This window comes from Chelonoidis abingdonii, chromosome 5 (assembly GCF_003597395.2).
Source record: "Chelonoidis abingdonii isolate Lonesome George chromosome 5, CheloAbing_2.0, whole genome shotgun sequence".
In the NCBI taxonomy this organism is placed as follows: domain Eukaryota; kingdom Metazoa; phylum Chordata; order Testudines; family Testudinidae; genus Chelonoidis; species Chelonoidis abingdonii.
In genome coordinates, this window is record NC_133773.1 from 1,544,814 (window position 1) to 1,569,167 (window position 24,354).

The 24,354-nt window shown below is 44.9% G+C and overlaps 1 protein-coding gene across 1 annotated transcript in view; it reads right to left on the reverse strand.

Annotated features, from left to right (window-relative positions):
* LOC116839906 (poly [ADP-ribose] polymerase tankyrase-1) overlaps positions 1 to 24,354 on the reverse strand; it is a 325,729-nt gene that overhangs the window by 40,347 nt on the left and 261,028 nt on the right. Inside the window, 5 exon segments of the mRNA XM_075066025.1 lie at positions 6,391 to 6,473; positions 7,122 to 7,359; positions 11,572 to 11,760; positions 22,461 to 22,570; positions 22,842 to 23,061. Of these exon segments, the coding sequence (XP_074922126.1) occupies positions 6,391 to 6,473; positions 7,122 to 7,359; positions 11,572 to 11,760; positions 22,461 to 22,570; positions 22,842 to 23,061 (840 nt within the window).

The following is a 24,354-nucleotide window of genomic DNA, read 5'->3' on the forward strand; positions in this document are numbered from 1 at the left end:
AACTGGATAAATTCATGGTGGTTAAGTCCCTAAATGGCTATTAGCCAGAATGGGTAGGAATGGTGTCCCTAGCCTGTGTTTGTCAGAGGATGGAGGTGGATGGCAGGAGAGAGATCACTTGATCATTGCTTGTTAGCTTCACTCCCTCTGGGGCACCTGGCACTGGCCACTCTCGGTAGACAGATGCTAGGTTAGATGGACCTTTGGTCTGACCCAGTACAGCCGTTCTTATGTTCCTGATGAGCAGCATCAGCATGGAAACATGTTCTCTGGAATAGTGGCCGCAGCATGAAGGGGAATACGAATGTTTAGCATATCTGGCACATAAATATCTTGCAATGCCGGCTACTGAAGTGCCATGTGAACGTTTGTTCTCACTTTCAGGGGACATTGTAAGAAAGAAGCGGGCAGCATTATCTCCCATAAATGTAAACAAACTTGTTTGTCTTAGCGATTGGCTGAACAAGAAGAAGGACTAAGTGCACTTGTAGGCTCTAAAGGAGGCCTGCACAACATACGGCCCGCGGAGCCTCACTGTGCGGCCCGTGGGGGGATTCTATTTCCCTCGCACACGGCGTTCTGTGGGCAGCCCAAAGCCCTTTAAATCCTGGCCATGGCTGAGATTTAAAGGGCTCAGGGCTCCCTGTGGCTGCAGGCAGCCAAGAGCCCTTTAAATCTCAGCTGTGGCCGGGAATCAAAAGCTCTGGGCTGCCCGCAGCTGCGGGGTGCCCAGAACCCTTTAAATCCCAGCCGTGGCCAGGAATCAAAGGGCTCTAAGCTGCCTGCAGCTGCGGGGAGCCCAGAGCTCTTTAAATCCCAGCCACGGCCGCTGCTTAGATTTAAAGGGCTCAGGGCTCCCCGCTGCTGCGGGCAGCCCAGAGCCCTTTGAATACCGGCCACAGCTCCAGCGGATGGGCTGGGACTGGGACTGGGATTTAAAGGGCTCGTCCTCCCCTCAGCAGCAGGAGCTCTGGGCCCTTGAAATCCCGGGCCCTTTAATTTGCCCCTGAGGGCTCCCAGCCACCTCTTCAGCTGGGAGCCCCTGGCTGATTTAAAATCAAGTATCACCTCCCCACCCCCAACCTTCCTTTTTGGCCCACAACTGTTTTGGTGGGGTGGCGCTGGGGAAGGAGAGTTTGTTGCTGTAGGGCTGGGCGGTGCTGGGGCGGGGTGTTTTCGCGGGGCCGGGATCTGCTGGGGGGAAGGGAGGGGTGGTGTTTCCGCAGAGCCGGGGAGTTTCAGCCCTCAGTTGTTTTCTTTGGAGTAATGTGGCTCTCGCCGCTTTACGAGTTGTGCAGGCCTGCTCTAAAAAGTTTCAATTTTTTTGTTTTTGAGTGCAGTTATGTAACAAAAAAACTCTACATTTTAAGTTGCACTTTCAGGACAGAAATTGCACTCCAGTACTTGAATGAGGTAAACTGAAAAATACTATTTTATTTATCTTTTTACAGTGAAAATATTTGAAACAAAAACAATATCAAGAGAGCACTGTACACTTCGCATTATGTGTTGTAATCAAAATCAACATATTTGAAAATGTAGAAAAATATTCCAAAATATCGAATATATTTCAATTGGTATTCTATCGTTTAACCGTGTGATTAAAACTGCAATTAATTGCGATTCATTTTTTAAATTGGGATTATTTTTTTGAGGTAATCAAGTGAGTTAACTGCAATTAATCGACAGTTGTACCCAGAAGATAAGGCTGTAAAGTAGAACTCTTCAGTGCAAGAGGAAGGTTTTCTAAACAGGAAAAATGAGTTTAAGCAGCACTTAGAGATTTGTTTCTAGAGGGACATGACTAAAAGAAACAATCCAAAATTAGATTTAAAATAACCAAGGAGAGCAGAAACATTTGGATAGAAAGGTTTTTCCTGGTTCTAAAAAACCAATATTTCAATTTCTCTAATGAACACAAACTTCTATTAAATATAGGGAAAGCACATTTCTAGGTAAGAAGAAAAACATAGCCAAGAAATATTACAATTCATGCTGAAGGGGAGAAGAGGTCTACATAATGTAAATGAAGATTAAAGAAAAACTGTCATATCTACAGGAACTGGGAAGCAAAGGACAACTCTTAACACTTCATACAATAGTCTGGAGATTTTTCATAACCAACACATTATGTTTAAAGTGTTTGTTCCCTGACTTACTGCTACAGCTTAATATGTCTTATTCCCCTTGCCTCACATTATATGTTTGTCCAAGAAGCTGCTCAGAAAAAGAATGAACAAGTACATTCAAATGCTATTCTCTTCCAAAAACTGACCATAAACACGGTAACTTCTTACAATACATTTTGCACATTCAGTGCTACTGCGGAGTTTAGTAACATACTTTTTTCCAACTATTTACTCTTTAGCCCTAGACACCCAAAACAGCTAAGATTATAGTCTTGTTTCCAGTAGGAAACTATTTTCTGAAATTCTCTAGTGTAGACAAGGCCTGGGTAAAGTAGTTTCTCTTCCGTCTAGTCCATCAACGGCATTGTTTACTAAGTTCTAATCACTTTCACTTTAATAACTCTGTTCAATTCAACAGGCTTCTACAGGTATCATAGAATTGTAGGACTGGAAGGGACCTCGAGAGGTCATAGTCCTGTCCCCTGCACTAATGCCAAGACTGAATATTATCTAGACCAGTGGTTCTCCACCAGCGATGTGTGTACCCGTGGGGGTACACAGATCTTCCATGGGGTCCATCAACTCATCAATATATTTGCCTAGTTTTACAACAGGCTACATTAAAAGTACTAGCCAAGTCAGTACAAACTACAATTTCATACAGACAATGACTTGTTTATACTGCTCTATATACTATAACAGTGTTTCTCAACCTGGGGGTGGCGATTCATTTTATAATTATATGGTAACAATGAGAAAGTAAGCAATTTGCCAGTAACAGCGTGCTGTGATACTTTTGTATTTTTATGTCTCATTTCGTAAGCAAGTAGTTTTTAAGTGAGGTGAAACTTGGAGTATGCAAGACAAATCTGCCTCCTGAAAGGGGTACAGTAGTCTGGGAAGGTTGAGAACCACTAATCCATACCATCCTTGACAAGTCTAACCTGATTTTAAAAATCTCCAATAACAGAGATTCCACAACCTCTTTAGGCAATTTATTCCAGTGCTTAACCACCCTGACAGGAAGTTTTTCTTAATGTTCAACCTAAACATTAGGTTGTTGCAATTTAAGCCCATTGCTTCTTGTCCTATCCTCAGAGGTTAAGGAGAACAATTTTTCTTCCTCTTCCTTGTAAAAAAAACCCTTTAAAGGGTTTATGAATGGAAAAGGACACGTGTAGCTCAAGGTCTAAAGGCAGAAGAGGCCTGGAATTACTTCAAGTCAAAGTTGCAGAAACTATCAGAAGCTGCATTCCAAGAAAGGGGAAAAAAAATCATAGGCAGGAGTTGTAGACCAAGCTGGATGAGCAAACATCACAGAGAGGTGATTAAGAAAAAGCAGAAATCCTACAAGGAGTGGAAGATGGGCGGGATTAGCAAGGAAAACTACCTTATTGAGGTCAGAACATGTAGGGATAAAGTGAGAAAGGCCAAAAGCCACGTAGAGTTGGACCTTGCAAAGGGAATTAAAACCAATAGTAAAAGGTTCTATAGCCATATAAATAAGAAGAAAACAAAGAAAGAAAGAAAGAAGTGGGACCGCTAAACACTGAGGATGGAATGGAGTTAAGGATAATCTAGGCATGGCCCAATATCTAAATAAATACTTTGCCTCAGTCTTTAATAAGGCTAATGAGGAGCTTAGGGATAATGGTAGGATGACAAATGGGAATGAGGATATGGAGGTAGATATTACCACATCCGAGGTAGAAGCCAAACTCGAACAGCTTAATGGGACAAAATCAGAGGGCCCAGATAATCTTCATCCAAGAATATTAAAGGAACTGGCACATGAAATTGCAAGCCCATTAGCAAGAATTTTTTAATGAATCAGTAAACTCAGGGGTTGTACCGTATGACTGGAGAATTGCTAACATAGTTCCTATTTTTTAAGAAAGGGGAAAAAAAGTGATCTGAGTAACTATAGGCCTGTAGTTTGACATCTGTAGTATGTAAGGTCTTGGAAAAAATTTGAAGGAGAAAGTAGTTAAGGACATTGAGGTCAATGGTAATTGGGACAAAATACAACATGGTTTTACAAAAGGTAGATCGTGCCAAACCAACCTGATCTCCTTCTTTGAGAAGGTAACAGATTTTTTTAGACAAAGGAAATGCAGTGGATCTAATTTACCTCGATTTCAGTAAGGCATTTGACATGGTTCCACATGGGGAATTATTAGTTAATTGGAAAAGATGGGGATCAATATGAAAATTGAAAGGTGGATAAGGAACTGGTTAAAGGGGAGACTACACGGGTCGTACTGAAAGGTGAACTGTCAGGCTGGAAGGAGGTTACTAGTGGAGTTCCTCAGGGATCAGTTTTGGGACCAATCTTATTTAACCTTTTTATTACTGACCTTGGCACAAAAAGGGAATGTGCTAATAAAGTTTGCGGATGACACAAAGCTGGGAGGTATTGCTAACACAGAGAAGGACCGGGATATCATACAGAGAAGATCTGGATGACCTTGTAAACTGGAGTAATAGTAATAGATGAAATTTAATAGTGAAAAGTGCAAGGTCATGCATTTAGGGATTAATAACAAGAATTTTAGTTATAAATTGGGGAGGCATCAGTTGGAAGTAACAGAGGAGGAGAAGGACCTCGGAGTATTGGTTGATCACAGGATGACTATGAGCCGCCAATGTGATATGGCCGTTAAAAAAAGCTAATGCAGTTTTAGGATGCATCAGGTGAGGTATTTCCAGCAAAGATAAGGAGGTGTTAGTACCGTTATACAAGGCACTGGTGAGACCTCATCTGGAATACTGTGTGCAGTTCTGGTCTCCCATGTTTAAGAAGGATGAATTCAAACTGGAACAGGTTCAGAGAAGGGCTACTAGGATGATCCGAGGAATGGAAAACCTGTCTTATGAAAGGTGATTCAAAGAGCTTGGCTTGTTTAGCCTAACCAAAAGAAGGCTGAGGGGAGATATGATTGCTCTTTATAAATATATCAGAGGGATAAATATCAGGGAGGGAGAGGAATCATTTAAGCTTAGTACCAGCGTGGACACGAACAAATGGATCTAAACTGGACACTAGGAAGTTTAGACTTGAAATTAGATGAAGGTTTCTAACCATTAAAGGAGTGAAGTTCTGGAACAGCCTTCCAAGGGGAGGAGTAGGGGCAAAAGATATATCTGGCTTCAAGACTAAGCTTGATAAGTTTATGGAGAGGATGGAATGATGGGATAGCCTAATTTTGGCAATTAATTTAGGAACTGATCTTTGATTATCAGCAGGTAAGTAAGCCCAGTGGTCTGCGATGGGATGTTAGATGGGTTGGGATCTGAGTTACTACAGAGAATTCTTTCCTGGGTGCTCGCTGATGAGTCTTGCCCACATGCTTAGGGTTTAACTGATCGCCATATTTGGGGTCGGGTAGAAATTTTCTTCCAGGAAAGACTGGTAGAGGCCCTGGAGGTTTTTCACCTTCCTCTGCGGCATGGGGCATGGGTCACTTGCTGAAGGATTCTCTGCACCTTGAGGTCTTTAAACCACAATTTGAGGACTTCAATAGCTCAGACATATGTTAGGGATTTGTTACAGGAGTGGGGTGGGTGAGATTCTGTGGCCTGCACTGTGCAGGAAGTCAGACTAGATGATCATAATGGTCCTTTCTGACCTTAAAGTCTATGAGTCTAATTTGTCCTGCAAAACTTTTATTGGTAATGATGCTCAAGATTAAAGGAGCAATCGTGACTCAGATCCTGGGACAAATTTGCAGAGCTGGCACTTAGGGAAAAAAATATTATTTTACTTGTAAACTGAGCAAACTTGATACCAGACTCAAATAATTATGATGCCATTTATTCCAACCCTGGCATTCTATGATTCAATCTTTTTCTGAGTAGAACCTCACTTTAAGGTACTAGAGCAGTGGTCTCCAATTTTTTTGATCGCGCACCTCTATTAGTAAAAATATTTTGAGTGTGCACGCCCCTCCCACTCGAACTGATGAAGAAAAAAAAAAGCTGCTTGGACTCCCGCTCAAACTGAAGATGAAGCGAAACAAAAAAAAAAGCACTTCTCCTGCCGCGCACTCCCAAGGATCCTCTTGCGCACCTCACTTTGGAGACTACTGTACTAGAGGACTCATTTGTAGTTTCCTTTGTTTTTTTTTGTTTTTCACAGATGTTAAATAGTCATTTTTAAAAAGTTAGGAAACAACAGATGCAATCAAAATTTGCTTAAGTATTTATTGCATTCACTATAAATGAACATACAAGTGCACCATACATGAGGCTCACTCATTACCTGTTCTGTTTCAAAGATATCCCGCAGGTGTTCAAGCCCAAGACTTTTCAGGAACTGGCTGATATTCATGTCAAGTCCAGCGACTATAACAAAAGAAACAGATCAATGTAGAAGATATCCAACATCCAGCATAGCGTCGGCTTGTCCTCAGTTTCAAAACACAGCTCTCTATAGTCCTCAGACAAATAACCTACCTCGGACCGTACAAAAGCTCAGTAAAAACTGAATGTTAAACACACATGAAAAACCACCACTCAAAACAGAAAAATCTGATTTCAGTAAAACTGGATGGCAAGTTACATAGGAATACGATGAAGATGGGTGCATTTTTGCTATACAATCTTTCAGATGCTGATGGACAGCATGTATTTCAAATATTAATCAAAGGATTAAAAAACTTCAACAACCCCTCATCTCAGCCATCATGTTTCCCCAAATCAAAATTATACCCATTAGAATTTTTGTCCAGAAGCAACAGCGGAAATCCGTGCATTTAGTCAGTGACCCTCGCCTTTGGATTCTGAGCTAATCACGAATGAAAAGATAATGAAGAGGAACAGCCACCCGAAGAGGAGAGGCAGAAAACAGGAGAAATAGAGCAATTCACATTTCCTCTGAGATGAGAGTATTTTTATATTCAACGTCTTCAGAATCAAGTAAGGCAGAATGCAATGCTAAGCACCTTCTTATTGCATAGAAAGCAAAGGAGCCTTACCCAGCGGAAAAATTACCTTCTCCTTCTTTCCTTTCTGTTCCTGCTGCTCCATCCCCAGCATTTGATGCTCCTCCCACTGCTAGTTCTGCCAGAGGCCCTGTAAGGTTATCTATGCTGCTGGCAGCAGAGAGACAGGAGGGAGTAGATGCTGGTGAGATTAGAGAGGCACTAACTACAGTTGCCTGAGGTTTAAAACAGGTAGGCAAGGCTTCTGGAGGCATTGCATCTACCAGCAAAGCTCTGATATCATCAGCCTGAAAGACAGAAAGCACATTCACATAGTGCCTTGTTGTCATTAAAACCAACATCTACTCATTTACGAAGGAAGGAAAAAAATACATTCAGTGGATAACCTTATCCCTGGCCCCCATCTAAATAAAACTCCCAACAATCTCATAACATTGATTTAATCCTGTAATAGGTAATTCATTTTGAAGAAAAACTAAGAAAAATGTAAAAATTGCACGCACTTAAAAGAACTTTTTAAGACCAGGTCTATTATCTATTAGAGAGTTAGTTAATTTTTTTCCTCATGGCAGGGTGATTTTATAGATTTTAAGGCCGGAAAAGACCATCATAATAATTTCATCAGACCTGTATAGCAGATCAGACAATTCCACCATGTAATTCCTTCGTCAATCCTGTAACTGCTAGTTGAGCTACAGCACCTATTTTAGGGCTCGTCTAAACATTAGAGAGCTTGCAGTGGCGCTGCTGTAGGCTCTCTAATGCAGCCGCTCTAACCAATGGGAGACAGCTCTCCAGATAGCGAAACTACGCCAGCCCCCGAGAGCAGCGGTAGCTGTCGGTTGCAGAGTGCATCACATCACCACAGTGCTGCCCATGCTGACAGTTGTCAGTGTAACTTATGTCGCTCGGCAGGGTGGTTTATTCACATCCCTGAGCACCATAAGTTATGCAAACACAGGCTGTAGTGTAGACATTCCCTTAGTTTGCAGCAATTGTCCACATGGAGCCTGTGAAAGTTCACTAGTGTGCTGTAATATACTCCCATTTCAAAGCAGCATAAATCAAAGCGCCCTACACAGCAATGGGGTCCACACAGACACGCACTGCACAGCAGGCTAGCACACGCTAGCAGTCCCAAGTACAACCCTCCTGAGACCCCACAGGTACGCACTTGGAATGGCTAGCACTTGTCACTGCTCACCACTGCTGCACCACTGTGGCTACACTACTATTTTTTGAGCATTAGCTGGATACGAGTTAGTGTGAGTGTGTCTGCATGAGCTGGGAATAGCACCAGTAGCTCCAAGTGTAGACATAGCCACAGTTTGCAGCAAGCTGGGGTGTAAGTCTATTCTGCACTAACTTGCTGTGCATTAAGTGTGTGCGGACCCTGCTGCTGTGCACTAAAAGTTCCTGGTTTGAAATAGGAAGAGATTAGAGCACGCTGGGGAACTTTTAACTTGCTGCAAACTAAATGTTCCTTTAGATAAACCCATAGGAAGATGTCCAATCTTGATCGTAAAGACTTCGAAAGACAAGGAAACTACCATTTCTTTTGGTAAGCTGTTCCAAAGGTTAATTTATCTCGTTTTTACAAAAAGCTTGCACCTTAGTTATTGTCTGAATTTGTCTAGTTTCAACTTGCAGCCATTGGATGTCATTATGTCCCTGTCTGCTAAACTGGGGAGATCTCTACTATCAGAAATCGCTTCCCCATGTGTAGAGCATGGTCCAGTCACCTCTTGACCTTCTCTTGGAGAAACTGAATTGAACTTCTTAGGTATCTCACTGTGGGTCAGGCTGTCCAGACCTCAAATACTTCTGTAGCTCTTTTCTGAACCCTCTCCAATTTTTCAACATTTTTTTAAAAATGTGGATAGTAACACTGGACACAATATCCAGTAATGGTCTCACTAACGCTGTGTACAAATGTAAGAGCACCTCCTTTCTCTGACTTGATGCTCTCCTGTTTATAAATCCAAGCACTGCATTAGCCCTCTTAGCCATAAGATTGCAATGCGAACTGATGGTCTGCTGGCTTCCACAATGATCCCTGAAGTCCTTTTCAGAGTCACTGTTCACAGAATCATAGAATATCAGGGTTGGAAGGGAACTCAGTAGGTCGTCTAGTCCAACCCCCTGCTCTAAGCAGGACCAATTCCCAACTAAATTGTCCCGGCCAGGGCTTTGTCAAGTCTAAGGAAGCAGATGCCATCACCTCTCTAGGTAACAAATTCCAGTGCTTCACCACCCTCCTACGTGAAAGAGTTTTTCCTACTATCCAACCTAAACCTTCCCCACTGCAACTTGAGACCATTACTCCTTGTTCTGTCATGCAAGGTTACCACTGACAACAGTCTAGATCCATCCTCTTTGGAACCCCTTTCAGGTAGTTGAAAGCAGCTATCAAATCCCCTCATTCTTCTTCTCTTCTTCAGACTAAACAAACCCAGTTCCCTCAGCCTCTCCTCATAAGTCATGTGCTCCAGCCCCCTAATCATTTTTTTGCCTCCGCTGGACTTTTTTCAATTTTTCCACATCCTTCTTGTAGTGTGGGACCCAAAACTGGACACAGTACTCCAGATGAGGCCTCACCAACGTTGAATAGAGGGGAATGATCATGTTCCTCGATCTGCTGGTAATGCCCCTACTTACACAGCCCAAAATGCCGTTAGCTTTCATGGCAACAAGGGCACACTGTTGACTCATATCCAGCTTCTCGGCCACTGTAACCCCTAGGTTTCTTTTCTGCAGAACTGCTGTCTAGCCATTCAGTCCCTAATCTGTAGCAGTGCATGGGATTCTCATAACTGTAGGACTCTGCACGTGTCTTTACTGAACCTCATCTGGTTCTTTTGGCCCAATCCTCTAATTTGTCTAGGTTCCTCTGGATCCATCCCTATCCTCCAGCGTATCTATCATTTCTCTCACTTAGTGTCATCTGCAACTTGCTGAGGTGCAGTCCACGCCATTCCCAGATCATAATGAGATAGTGAACAGAACCGGCCCCAGGATCAACCTCTGGGGCCAGGGCCGGCTCCAGACCCCAGCGCGCCAAGCGCGTGCTTGGGCGGCATGCCGCAGGGGACACTCTGCCGGTTGCCGGAGGGCGGCAGGCGGCCCAGTGGACCTCCCGCAGGCGTGCCTGCGGAGGGTCCACTGGTCCCACAGGTCCAGTGGAGCATCCGCAGGCACGCCTGCAGGAGGTCCACCAGACCGCAGGACCGGCAAGCGGCAGAGCGCCCCCGCGGTGTGCCACTGTCCTTGGGGCGGCGAAATGGCTAGAGCCGGCCCTGTCTGGGGCACTCTGCTTGAAACCGGCTGCCAACTAGACATGAGAGCTGTTGATCACTACCCACTGAGCCCGACTTTCTAGCCAGCTTTCTATCCACCTTATAGTCAATTCATCCAGCCCATACTTCTTTAACTTACTGGCAAGAATACTGTGGGAGACTGTATCAAAAGCTTTGCTAAAGTCAAGGAATAACACATCCATTGCTTCCCCCCATCCACAGACCCAGTTATCTCCTTATAGAAAGCAATTAGGTTAGTCAGGCATGACTTGTCCTTGGTGAATCCATGCTGACTGTTCCTGATCACTTTCCTCTCCTCTAAGTGCTTCAAAATTGATTCCTTGAGGACCTGCTCCATGATTTTTTACAGGATTACTGGACAGCAACATATGTGGAGGTGCAGGGGGAACACGTAGAGTGGATTTATTTGGGAAATGGTGTCTAGATCACTCCATGAGTCTGTTTTCTTCCCCAGACTAGCCTGGTCACCCCCAACTGTGGTTAAAACTCTCCTACTCTCTCCCCCCTCTATTCCAAACTACTCTATTATACAGTCCTCTGTGTGCTACTCCCCAGATAGCAACCATCAATAATGGGGTCACCTGGAATTTATAAATTCTGTGTGCCCTATAAGATATGTGGAAACTATTTTTAAGTAATCCTGCCACTAACAAAACCCAACTAGTCAAAGACACGTATTCAAGAAGACCTACAGCTAACAAGGAGTCTGGAGGTTCTGGGTCATTCTAGCCACATTGTTTTGGAGTTATGTTGTGCCATAAAAATGGCTGAGTAATTATTTAAGAACTGAGAATACCTTTTTTGGAACACTCATACTTCTTCAAAGTCTCATCTATTTCCCTGAAACGATTCAAGTAAATAAAGTGTGTGCTGACTAAAGCTCACATCTGAAATGTTTCAGGAGGATAGATTCAGTTAGGGTAAAATTAAAGTGCTGGAAATGAAACTGGTACTTTAAACCTTAACTAAGAGATATTAGAATCTCATCCTACGTGTTGTTCATGGGCCTGCCCCCAACAAAGGGGTTGTGCATGGATGTCAAGAAGTCCTGACCACCCTACTCTTCCCAAATCCCAGGCTGGAGATGGCTGAGGACCACTGGCACAGTGGAGGCACTGAGCGTCATTTAATACATAAAGCAAATTCTTTAACAGTTTCTGATGCCGTGCAATATGAACTTACCGTTGCCAGGTCTAAAGGTGTTTGACCCTCTTGGTTCTTCATGGTTGGATCTGCTCCATGAGCTAGTAGCAGAGCACATAGCTGTGTTCTTCCTTTTTGTGCTGCTTCATGCAACGGTGTGAATGCCCATTTATCCGTTGCATTTACACATGTGCTATATTTAATCAAGAGTGCTGCTATATCCACATGCTGAAAAAAAAACCCCAATACTTTTATAATTAAAATATAGAGTAGCTGCTACAGGGTACAGTAATGAAGAAGCCATACAATGCAATATCGTTAAGCCACATCTCCATTATGTAGAGATAATGTGGAGATTCAGAGATCCTCTATATATCCCCTCCCTTTATTCACACCTACTTCCACCACTCACCTGCCTATGTCACAACAACTTTCCCTCCAGTCAGATAGAAAATTGTTCCCATCAGCTATGGACACATGAACAATGATGGACACATTCTTTCCTCTTCCTGAGCTCAGCTTTGCAATTTCAAAGCTGCGTAAGGCGGCACAAGGCCGTATTTTGTTAGCTGAATAAATGACATTTCTCTAAATATGAAAGTGTTAAGGAAACCTCGACTTCCCAATTCTCTCAAGGGAATCAGATGTGCGAGTTGTTTTGGGTTGCATTTAACCATGTGGTTTAGCTATACTGTATATAAGCTATTAAGCAGTTCAGCTCCAGAATAATGAGATTAGGTGATTTTCTTTGGTTGATGTTACAGAGAAGAGATAGTTATGTGGAGTTTGGGATTTGCATTATCTTATTCTAAGAAGAATTCTTTATACTTTCAGACCCTGATCCTGCACATACTTACAAATGTGCTTCACTGTGTGCTACATCCAGTGTGTAAGTGTTTAGAGGACTGGAACTTTGCTGAGGAAAGTAAGTGTGTTTACTCCTGAACTGTTCTTTTTGTTTCTGGAGCTCAGATACCACTGTGAAGTCCCTGGGAGCAGAAAGAACATTCCAGATACTGACAAGCAGAACAAGTACCATGTTTCTTCAGATTGCTGTAGCTAATATGGCCTGACGTAGATTTTAAATATGTATAAACAGGGATAAAGGAACACGTTTCATACGCTGTTTTTGTTTTGCTTAGCAGTTCATTGACGTACACCCAATGTTAGAAAGCAAAGGGTTAAAGATCTACAGAACACCAATATTATTTTCTGTGTTCAAACTATTGTCGTTTATATAATGACACTTATTGCACCTTAGTTACTTTGGGCCACATTTTAAGAAGTGCTCCCATTTGGGCATCTAAATAAGTGGTCGGATTCAGTTGCAGCTGCTGGGTGATGAACCCTTTTGAAAACCTGGCCCTTGGGCATTTCATTATTTGGTACAATGAGCTACAAAACATACTTTAAATCAAAATTCTGCTGGTACAGCTTCCCTCCGCTGCATTTATTCCCATAGGCTATGGATGTGGCACTTTAACATATATGTAACTTGCTTTTGTACCCCACCCTTGCAACTATAAACAATTTTAAATCATCATCCAAATTAAAAAGGAAGAAAAGGAAACAAAATTATAAGGAAAAATGACTCCCTGTATCACCTTCCTATGAGTGTTGTTACTGACTGGTCTATCATTGCATAAAGGCCACAGCAGGACACTCAGCTAGAGAAATAGCAGATTGAAGTATGAAAACTTGTTTGAAAGAGTCAGCACAGACCTAGAGCCAAAGATCCAGACACTGACAGATTTCATCTTTCCCTACTGTTTTTTTAAAAGTAGCTACCAACCTCTCGCAAAAAGGCTTGACTTTATCGCTAAAGAATTATTGTTTTAAAAGACTGCTAATCTCACTTCTCCCCTTCTGAATTTTCAGAGCAATTGGTATTTCCCATACTTTTCTGCCACATGGTATACAAGACACTACCTAATCATACGGTAAATAAGCAGCATATATCCAACATTAAGATGGGGGAACTAAAGGAAAACCAATTTTTAATGAAGGAATTACAAAATGTTGAATACATTAGATAAAAATTCAGGAGCAACAACAAAAGTATTCCTCCCTTCACAGCTAATCTATGCCATATCACTGAGATTAAGAGGTGCTGATGGGTAATATACAATAAGGAGAACATATAATTTTTTTTTTAGAAGCTGATGAAAGAACATTGAACACAACTCTCATTAACCTCACAGAAAAGGCGACACTGAATTAGATTGGAATTATGATTTCTTAAAGTGATCAGTAGTGTGAAATAATTATTGGCATTTTTCTATTCCAAATACCCTCCAATTTCTCTTTCAGCGGATTAAAGCATTTGATGCTGAAATTATGGGTGTTAGCTAAGGGGTAAATGTATAGTCCTCTGCATAAAGAATAAGACAGAAATCTTATTCTGTTCAATGCACTCTAAGACCCTCTCTCCCAATTTTTGTTCATTTTACTTCAAGGTCATTAGACTTTTAACAAAGCATACTTCCACTCCCTGAAAAACATGGAGATAGTGGTTCCCAGTTCTCCTTCCATGATTATCAGACCTTTTTGGCTAGACAAATATTTTATACTGACTGAAAATGAAACATCTTTGTGTAACTGTGGGAAGCCGGCACTTTTCTCCCTTGTATCCCACCTCTAAAACCAAGTTTTCTAATACAACACTAAATCAGAGACTGTGGACATCTGTAAATGGCAGAAACAAGAGATGTCACAGGTATATAAAAACCCAGGTCTGTCTCTGGTATCCTTTTTTCCTTCTGCCTTTTTTATGAAAGATTTACTGTTTAGTAATTGGGGAAACCAAACTTGTTAATTTTGCTGACAAAATGTCTGAGGGAGCAATGAACAGCAGGGATTAAGTACTGCTCAGTTCTTAAAAATTTAAAAGAACTATCCTATACAGCTGTGACAAAATACAGTAAATGAAACGCAAGGCTAACAAATGTGATAAATAATCTGTACTTTAACTATATAAAATGTATATATTAAAAGCAAAGGATTGACCTTGAAGACAAAGAAAACATACTGAGCTGTGATGGATTATTCTGCAAAAATGGAAAGAGCTAGTTTACTAAAGTTTGAAAATACACCTGAATCATAGAATATCAGGGTTGGAAGGGACCTCAGGAGGTCATCTAGTCCAATCCCCTGCTCAAAGCAGGCCCAATCCGCAACTAAATCATCCCAGCCAGGGCTTTGTCAAACTTCACCTTAAAAACCTCTGAGGAAGGAGATTCCACTACCGCCCTAGGTAACACATTGCTTCACCACCCTGCAAGTGAAAAAGTTTTTCCTAATATCCAACCTAAACCTCCCCCACTGCAACTTGAGACCATTACTCCTTGCTCTGTCATCAGGTACCACTGAGAACAGTCTAGATCCATCCTCTTTGGAACTCCCTTTCAGGTAGTTGAAAGCAGCTATCAAATCCCTCCTCATTCTTCTCTTCTTCAGACTAAACAAACCCAGTTCCCTCAGCCTCTCCTCATAAGTCATGTGCTCCAGCCCCCTAATCATTTTGTTGCCCTCCGCTGGACTCTTTCCAGTTTTTCCACATCCTTCTTGTAGTGTGGGAGCCAAAACTGGACACAGTACTCCAGATGGGCCTCACCAATGTCGAATAGAGGGGAATGATCAGTCCTCGAGCTGCTGGCAATACCCCTACTTATACAGCCTAAAATGCAGTTAGCCGTCTGGTAACAAGGGCACACTGTTGATTCATATCCAACTTCTCATCCACTGTAACCCCTAGGTCCTTTTCTGCAGAACTGCTGTCTAGCCATTCGGTCCCTAGTCTGTAACAGTGAATGGGATTCTTCCGTCCTAAGTCCAGGATTCTGCACTTGTCCTTACTGAACCTCATCAGGTTTCTTTTGGCTCTTAAAAAATATTCATATGATGTTAACAATATCAAATGATCCCTAACAAAAGGAAGAATCAGATTAGAGGCTTGCATTCCATTGTTAATCCTTCTCATCATACTCACATATTGCAACATATCTGGTACAGTATCTGAAATAACCACTGACAAACAGCATCACAACAGCACAATTACATATATGCAATTTGTTAACTTGCATTTTGATATAAATGTCAAAACAATTTTGGACTCAATTACCACATTCAACCATTTCCCCTCTGATCTCCAGTGCTGTTATTTTTGTCAGTGTTCTAGCCACTGAAATTGCATTTACAGTAATGGGAGGAAGTAGAGGAAAACACAACTGGAAGAGGCAAACAAATCTGGCATTAACTTAGTGTCATGTATGTAGTCTTTCTTCTACCAGGGATTCTGTCAAGAACAGACTTCTCGGAATTGTTTGTATTAGATTTCCTTCTGAACTCACCCGCAAGGTAAAGTGGCTTGCAGTGTTTTAGGAAAAGGTCCATCTTACATCTGTGCAGATATTGCACATAAAGATGCTTGAATCTCCGTATGTTAATGCTGCTTTGTGAGGGTGGGAAGGAAGGGAGATCACTAACAGACTATACGTCCTAATAATGCTGCTCGACAATGAACTTGGGCTTGATCCACAGATACTGCTCTCTCTTCCTTCTCACTCAAACTCTTAATCACCATCTGAATCTTTGCCTATTTCTACAACTGTTGGAGAGATTTCTTTGGTTAAAAACAAGAGGTGCCAAACATTATGCCAACTTGCTACAAATGTTTTGGTTGTCATAATAAAAGACGGTTACTCACCTTTGTAATTGTTGTTCTCTGAGATGTGTTGCTCATATCCATTCCAATTAGGTGTGCACGATCAGAGAATTTTTACCCTAGCAACAGCCGGTGGGTCAGCTGTGGAGCCCCCTGGAGTAGTGCCTTAATGGCACTGGATATATACCCCAACTGACCAAGCGCCCCCTCACTTCCTTCTTGCTGGCTACTCCAACAGAGAGGAAGGAGGGCGAGTTTGGAATGGATATGAGCAACACATCTCAAAGAACAACAGTTACAAAGGTGAGTAACCATCTTTTCTTCGAGTACTTGCTCATATTGATTCCAGTTAGGTGACTCCCAAGACTTACCTAGGTGGTGGGGTCGGAGTGAGACATTGCTGAGTGCAGAACCGCTGAACCACATCCAGCATCGTCTCTAGACTGCAGAGCTAACGTGTAGTGAGCAGCAAAGGTATATACTGATGACCAAGCGGCAGCTCTACAGAACTCTTGTATTGAACCCTGGGCAAGGAAAATGGCTGATGAGGCTTGAGCCCTCATGGAGTGGGCGGTGAGGTGCGGGGTTGGGACACTGGCCAAGTCATGGCAAGCACGGATACAGGCTGTGATTCATGAGGAGATGCATTTCATCCGGTCGGCCACTGCAACGAAAAGTTGGGTCGTTTTCCTGAAAGGCTTCATACGCTCGATATAGAAGGTGAGAACCCTATGAATGTCAAGGGAATACATATGTAGTGTTTGGCTTCAGATAAAAGACCGGGAGGAAAATGTCCTGGTTCACATAAAAAGCTGATACCACCTTGGGGAGAAAGGCAGTGTGGGGGCGAAGCTGCACCTTGTCTTTGTGCAAAACTGTATAAGGCGGCTCCGACGTGAGGGCTCTGATCTCAGATATGCATCTCACTGAAGTAATGGCTACAAGGAAAGCTATCTTCCAAGATAGGTAGAGAAGTGAGCTATTGGCTCAAACGGGGCCCCCATGAGTCTGAAAAGGACCAGGTTAAGGTCCCACGCTGGAACCGGTTGCTGCACTTGTGGGTAGAGGTAATTTAAACCCTTCAGAAATCTAATGACCATCATGTTGGAGAAGACAGAGGAAGCATCCTCCCCTGGATGGAAAGCCGAGATGGCAGCCAGGTACACCCTGACAGATGATATCGCCAGACCCTGCTGCTTCAGGGATAGGAGATAGTCTAGGATTAGAGGTATCGACACCTGCAAAGGGGGCGTGGCGTGCTGCTTGTACCAACAGGAGAATTGCTTCCATTTAGCCAGGTACATGGCCCGAGTGGAGGGTTTCCTGCTGCCTAACAGAACCTATTGTGAGCAGAGTAACTCTGACCAAGTTAGCCATGCAGCATCCATGCTGCAAGATGCAGCGATTGCAGGTCGAGATGACAGAGGCGCCCATGGTCTTGCGAGATCAGGTTCAGCCACAGCGGGAGTGTGATCGGAGGCTCTACCGATAACTCCAAGAGCGTGGTGTACCAGTGCTGCCTGGGCCGACCAGAATCATACATGCCTTGTCCCTGCGTAACTTGAGCGGGACCATGTGGACTAGCGGGAGTGGAGGAAAGGTGTAGAAGTAGGAAAGTGTCTGGTAGGGAACCTGGAAAACATCCCTGGAGAGAACAGAACGCTTGGCACTTCCGATTGTTGCGCGAGGCACATAAGTCGACCTGGGGAAACCCCCATATCAGGAAGATGGAGTGAATGACATCTGGGCGAAGAGACCACTCATGAGGCTGGAAAGACCTGTTGAGGTGGTCTGCCAGCATGTTCTGGAACCCAGGGAGAAACTATGTCACAAGATGTATCAAGTGGACTATGCAGAACTCCCACAGGCGAATAGCCTCGGGGCATAGGGGGGACGACTGGTCTCCCCCTTGCTTGTTGATGTAGAACATGGCCGTGGTGTTGTCTGTGAGGACTGCCACACAACGGCCATGTAGGTGCCCGCGAAATGCCTGACACACTAGGAGTACTGCCATCAGCTCTCGTACATTGACATGCAGAGTTAGTTTGGATGTGGTCCAAAGGCTCTGCGTTTGGAGTTTCCTGAGGTGGGCGCCCCATCCCAGAGATGATGGGTCTGTGACTAGGTACAAGGAGGGTTGCGGGGTGTGAAATGGTACCCCTTCACACACCAACGTGGGGTCCAACCATCAACGAAGGGAGGTCAAAATCGATTCTGGGACAGTGACCACCATGCTCAGGCTGTCTCGACCTGGTCAATATACTGTTGATAACCAGGCCTGAAGCAGGCAAAGCCGAAATCTGGCATGTCTGGTTAAGTAAGTGCACAAAGCCGTGTGCCCCAGAAGGCTGAGACACGTCGTTACCGTGGAAGTTGGGAAGTTCTGAAGGCTGCGGATGATGTTCGCCATTGACTGAAAGCATGTGTCCAGTAGGAGGGCTCGGGCGAGTCTGGAGTCTAAGACTGCTCCGATAAACTCTATTCTCTGGGTTGGTTCCAGAGTTGACTTTTTGTTGTTGAGCAGGAGGCCCAGCTGGCGGAACGTGCTTAGGGTGAGTTGAATGTGGGACTGTACTTGGTCCCTGGTGTGGCCCCGAATGAGCCAGTCGTTGAGATACGGAAACACTTGGAACCGTTGTCGACAAAGGTAGACTGCCACGACGGCCATATACTTGGTGAACACCCTGGGAGCCATCGACAGGCTGAAGGGAAGGACAGCAGATTGGTAGTGTTCGTGATTGACCACAAAGCGAAGGAAGTGTCTGTGTGCTAGGTAAATAGCTATGCAGAAGTACGCGTCCTTCATGTTGAGGGTGGCGTACCAGTCTCCAGGGAAGGAATAATGGTCCCCAGTGAAACCATGCAGAACTTCAACTTTACCACGAGTTTGTTGAGTCTGCGCAGATCTAGGATGGGTTGAAGCCCACCCTTGGCCTTGGGAATTAGGAAGTAGCAGGAATAAAACCCCCTGCTCCTTGGCTTCCTTGGAACCTCCTCAATCGCTCCCATGGACAGGAGCATTTGTACCTCCTGTATAAGGAGTTGCTTGTGAGAGGGGTCCCTGAAAAGAGACGGAGAGGGAGGATTGGAGGGAGGGGAGAAAGAAAACTGGACGGAATATCCCTTTTCCACTGTGAGAAGAACCCACAGGTCTGAAGTTATACGGGACCACGCATGGTGGAAATGGGAGAGATGATCTTGAAATGGAGGGGAAGGATCCCAGATGGTGACTGGTACGCCGTCCTTGGGCACACTTTCAAAAGTTTTGCCTGCACCCTGTCAATGCTTTGGGAGGGCTTTGGTTCTGACTGGGTTGGTGGCCGGTGGATTGCTTTCTACCACTTTGTCAGCGTCTTCTATAAAAGTCCTGCCTTGGTTGGGGGCATGTAGGCGTAGAACTGTTGAGGCTGCGGCTTAAAGGGCTTGCATGGGGTAACCGGGGTGTGCATTCCCAGGGAGTGCATGGTATCCCTGGAATCTTTCAGGCTCTGTAGTGAAGAGTCCGTTTTGTCTGAGAACAGGCCCTGCCCATCAAATGGCAGGTCCTGCAGGGTCTGTTGTAGCTCTGGTGGTAGGCCAGATACCTGCAGCCAGGAGATGCATCGCATGGCTATGCCCGATGCCAGAGTCTGCCGCATCTAAGGAGGCCCGTAAGGAGGTCCTAGCCACCTTTTTGTCCTCATCCACTAAGGACCCAAACTCACCCCTGGACTCCCACAGAATCAAGTCCTTAAATTTCACCATGGAGCTCCATGAGTTATAGTCATCATGGCTCAGGAGTGCTTGTTGGTTTGCGACCCTGAGCTGAAGATCCCCCGCTTAATAAATCTTGCGCCCAAACAAATCGAGATGCCTGGTGTTTTTTGATTTCAGCGCTAGAGCTTGTTGACCATGCCGTTCCCTTTTGTTCACTGAGGACACCACTAGTGAACATGGCTGAGGGTGAGTATAAAGGTACTCGTACTCCTTGGAGGAGACAAAGTATTTCCTCTCCACTCTTCTGGCTGTCGGTGGGATAGAGGCAGGGGTCTGCCAGATTGTCTTGGCGTTGGTCTGGATGGTGTGGATGATGGGCAATGCTTCTCCGCACGGGGCCTCCGCTGAAAAGATGACCACCACTGGGTCCTCCAACTCCACTACCTCCTCCACTTGGAGATCCATATTATGTGCCACTCTATGTAAAAGGTCTCGGTGGGCACGAAGGTCTACCGGGGGAGGACCTGAGGTTGTTGTCCCCACCACTGCCTCGTCTGGAAAGAATGAAGATGCTGCCACGGGGGCCAGGGGATCCTGTGGCAGATTGTGTTGCGAGGGGTCCTGTTGCCCAGGATCCACTACACTGGGGTGTGAGGCCTGCGCTGGGGTGGGTGCAGATGCTTCCATCCCCCCCCCCCCCCCCGAGGAGGATGACTTATGGTGGCTTCTGGTACCCAGGGTTCAGAATGGGCTGAGTGGGAGGCTACAGATGGAACCCCTTGGGCTTGGTGGTATGCCCACGGGGTCCAGAAAGACCATGGTGCAGGCTCCTGGTTAGAGTCTTGGCCTTCTTCTTGCCATTGACTCACATTACCCTCGCCCTCGCTTGGAGTGGGGTCAGCTGAGTGCGAGGCACCCTTGGACTGTGATGACCACGAGGAGGAGCACGAGGGCCAAGGTGGTGTGTAGCGTGTTTGTGTCGACTCTCTGGGACGCAGTGCAGACCAGTACTGGGTCGCTGGAGAGTGGTGCAAGCGAGGCGCTGGGGAGCAGTACCGGGATCGAGATCGGCGCTGATGACCAAGCCGGTACAGGGATCCAGATCTGGATCGTGACAGCGATCGCCTGCAGGAGCGGTGCCAGGATTGGCTCTGGGAAGAAGATCGTTGCCCTGATCGGTGCTGGGAGCGATGTCGGGAGTCCGAATGGTACCGTGGCCTGGAGTCATGCTGTGAGGTGGATCGGTGCCGTAAATACGACCAGCACCATGAGAGGGAACGGTGTCGGGACTGTGAGCAGCATCGGGATCAGTGCCGTGTTTTCACGCTAGGAGACGGTGGATGTATTAGAGTTGGCTTGCCCCTAGACTGTACTGCACAAGTTGGAGGCGGTGTTGTAGTCTGCGCTGGGGTCGGCTCTGTGAGGGCAATGAGGTTTCTCGCTGTTGCAAATGTCTCCAGCGTCGATGGAAGCCAGGGCTCAACCACGGTCCGGGTCGGGAAACCAGTGTGTGCCGGACGAAAAGGCTCTTCCCTCGGAGATGGAGTCAACGGTGCCGATATTGGCGCTTGTACCCTCGGTTGCTCCGGTGCCAGATGCGACTCGGAGGTTAGCAAAGGACGTGCCGGCGCCTGCTGCTGAGAGACAGTCACCTCCGGCTTGCGCAGTCTCTTCTGGCCTGGAGACAGGGAAAGGCGCCGAGTCACTTGTACTGGATGCAGTACTGGAGAGCTCTGATGTTGCAGGACTCTATCCACTGATGGGGGATCTGGGCTAAGGGCTGCCTCCATAAGAAGCTGCTTAAGTCTGAAGCCCTGCTCCCGTTGGCATAGGTTTTGAGCAAGTTGAACACGGTTTAAAAACCGGAGCCTTGGGCATGAGCCCGGGTGGCAGGCAGGGAGTAAGGGGGAGGACACCTTCCAACCCACTAAATCTAATTACAAATGTAACCCTATAACTAAACAACTACTGCACTATACTAACTACCTATCTAAAACCAGGAAGCAAAAGCTAGGGAGAGTGGAGGACAGTTACGCCACGCTTCAGAGTTCCAGCGACCGTCACGGGCTGTAAGAAGGAACTGAGGGGGGCTGGGTCGGCTGGGGTATATATCCAGCACCATTAAGGTTCCGCTCCAGGGGGATCCACGGCCAACCTACCGGGTGTTGCTCGGGTAAAAATTCTCCAATGATCGGGCACGCAGCGCGCGCACACCTAATTGGAATCAATATGAGCAAGCACTCGAAGAAGAACTACTGTTTCAATGGTATTCCAAAATTTCTGTAAGTAACCCTGGATACAGTAGTACCAACTGCACCCCCTCCTAGTCAGATTTTGGGCTTTTGTACGAAAGCCACCGAGACCGATGGGAGTACGATATAACAGTGACATGGACCAATAATTCTCTCACGGCTACGGAGACCAAACTTCGCTCCAGATAAGACAGTCGCAATAATTTGCTTTAGATGCAGCCACTTGAAAGACTTCCCCCTACTTTGTGAACTACAAATATTACAGAATTACTAGAAGCACAGCCCTGTAGATCACAAGTATAAATGCTTGTACTTACCCCATAGGATGCTGCATTATGTAAGGGGATTAGTCCTCCTTTGTCTTGAGCATTAACATCAGCACCATGCTCTAGAAGGTATTCAGCGACTTCCAGGTTGTTATAGCCGGCTACAGAAACAGAAAAAAAAATAGAGCATCAGTAGAACTAACAGAAAAACTGGGAAGGTGGGAAAGCTAAAACTATTGGATTTTTAGAGTTCAAAAGCATCTCTTTTGCAAGCTACTTTCTTCCTGCAATATGTTTAGACAGCTGGCATAGTAACCAAGGCAAACTGCTGTGGAACTATTACTGTCAGTTCCTTATAACATGCTCTGTTTTTTGTTGATTACGTTGCATAACTGTGATAAGAGAGTCTAGAAGCTCTGGTAAATTGCTTACCTGCAAGATGTAATGGTGTTGAATTTCTTCCTTGGGTGTCTCTGCAATTGATATTGTCTGGTGTACACAGCTTCTGCACTCTTGCCAGACAACCCTTTTTGGCCGCATCTAGCAAGGCAGCATCTCCCCGCAGCAAGTCCTGTATATCTGTGTCTCCTTCTTTCACCAGATCTAGAGGAGTGTTACCATCTCTGTTCTTTTTTGTTGGATCTGCTCCATGCTACAAATAACAACTCTACATATTATTGCCACAATTACATGAGTGCAATACTTAAGTATGTCAGTTCATGGACTGTACTCTGCAGTGTAGCACTGGGAATGTTCTCAAAGCTAGTGAGATTTTGGCAACCCATTTTCATGAATTAACAGGCATGTACTTTAGTGGATACCCACTGAACAGAATATACATTATGAAAGCTAAACCCAAACTGCTAATCTACAAAGCAACCTTACAGGTCTGAAGAGCCTTGTCTATGCTAGAGGACTATAGTGCTTTAAATGTACACTGCACTTGTAACCTCTTGCATCCATACACTACACAGCTTGCTATGGTTCACAAGTTTTGCAACTGCATCATTGTAAAGGCAATTGCTTGGAGCAAGGCTCATCCCAGCTATATTCTGCATGTGGTCTTTCTTCACAGTTGCAGTGCGAGCACAATCTAAAAGCAATGGTGTTGTAAAGGCACTTCTGTACAATCTGACAACGCTCCTGTAACTCCTTTCGCAATCCACTCTGTAGGTTGTGCAAAGTTTCCTCCTATACCCTGATAATTCTGTTTTGAGCTACTGCAGCTTCTGAGTTTTGTGCTTTATAAGCTGCTGCACAGCCACATAAAGACTTTCTTTGTTCCAAAACTTAAGTACATATTTGTATACAATACAAAATGCTGATTTCTGCAATCCACATTTAAAAGTTTTTAGTACAGTCTCTCTAACACACAAACCTCTGCCTCTGGGCCCTGTAGACTGGGTACCCAGTGTGCTGGTCCTGGAAGGGATGGAGGAGTGCTGAATGTTGATGCAATGCAATGGAGCACTCAGAACAGGATGGCCCATAGGAATGTATTGCATCACTACAACTTAGCGAGTTGCACCATTGTTAATGGCAACAATGTAGCAAAGCTGAGATTCAGGAGAAGAATGCAAATCTATATTAGGGAACATTTTTACCAACGGTTAGCTCCCCATATTACTTTCTCCCCTTAACTTTCCCACCATTGCTAACAATGGTGCAGTTCCTGTGGTGTCATAACAGTGGGAGAGCTGCAATACACAAGGTGCTGGCAACTGCCAACATATTACCCACTGTGCTGTATAGGTATGTTCAGAGCAGTCTAACTGTTGTTAGCACCAGCGAAGCAGCCATGCTATTAGCTAAGGTGGGCAATTTGGGGGGGAAGTTTACCACTACGCTGCTTCCAAGGCTGTGTCTATATTAGACAGGAGTATAGAGTAAGGATGTGAATGGAATAAGCGGGCAGAGATTGGCTCTAATGCATCCAGGCAGCTTT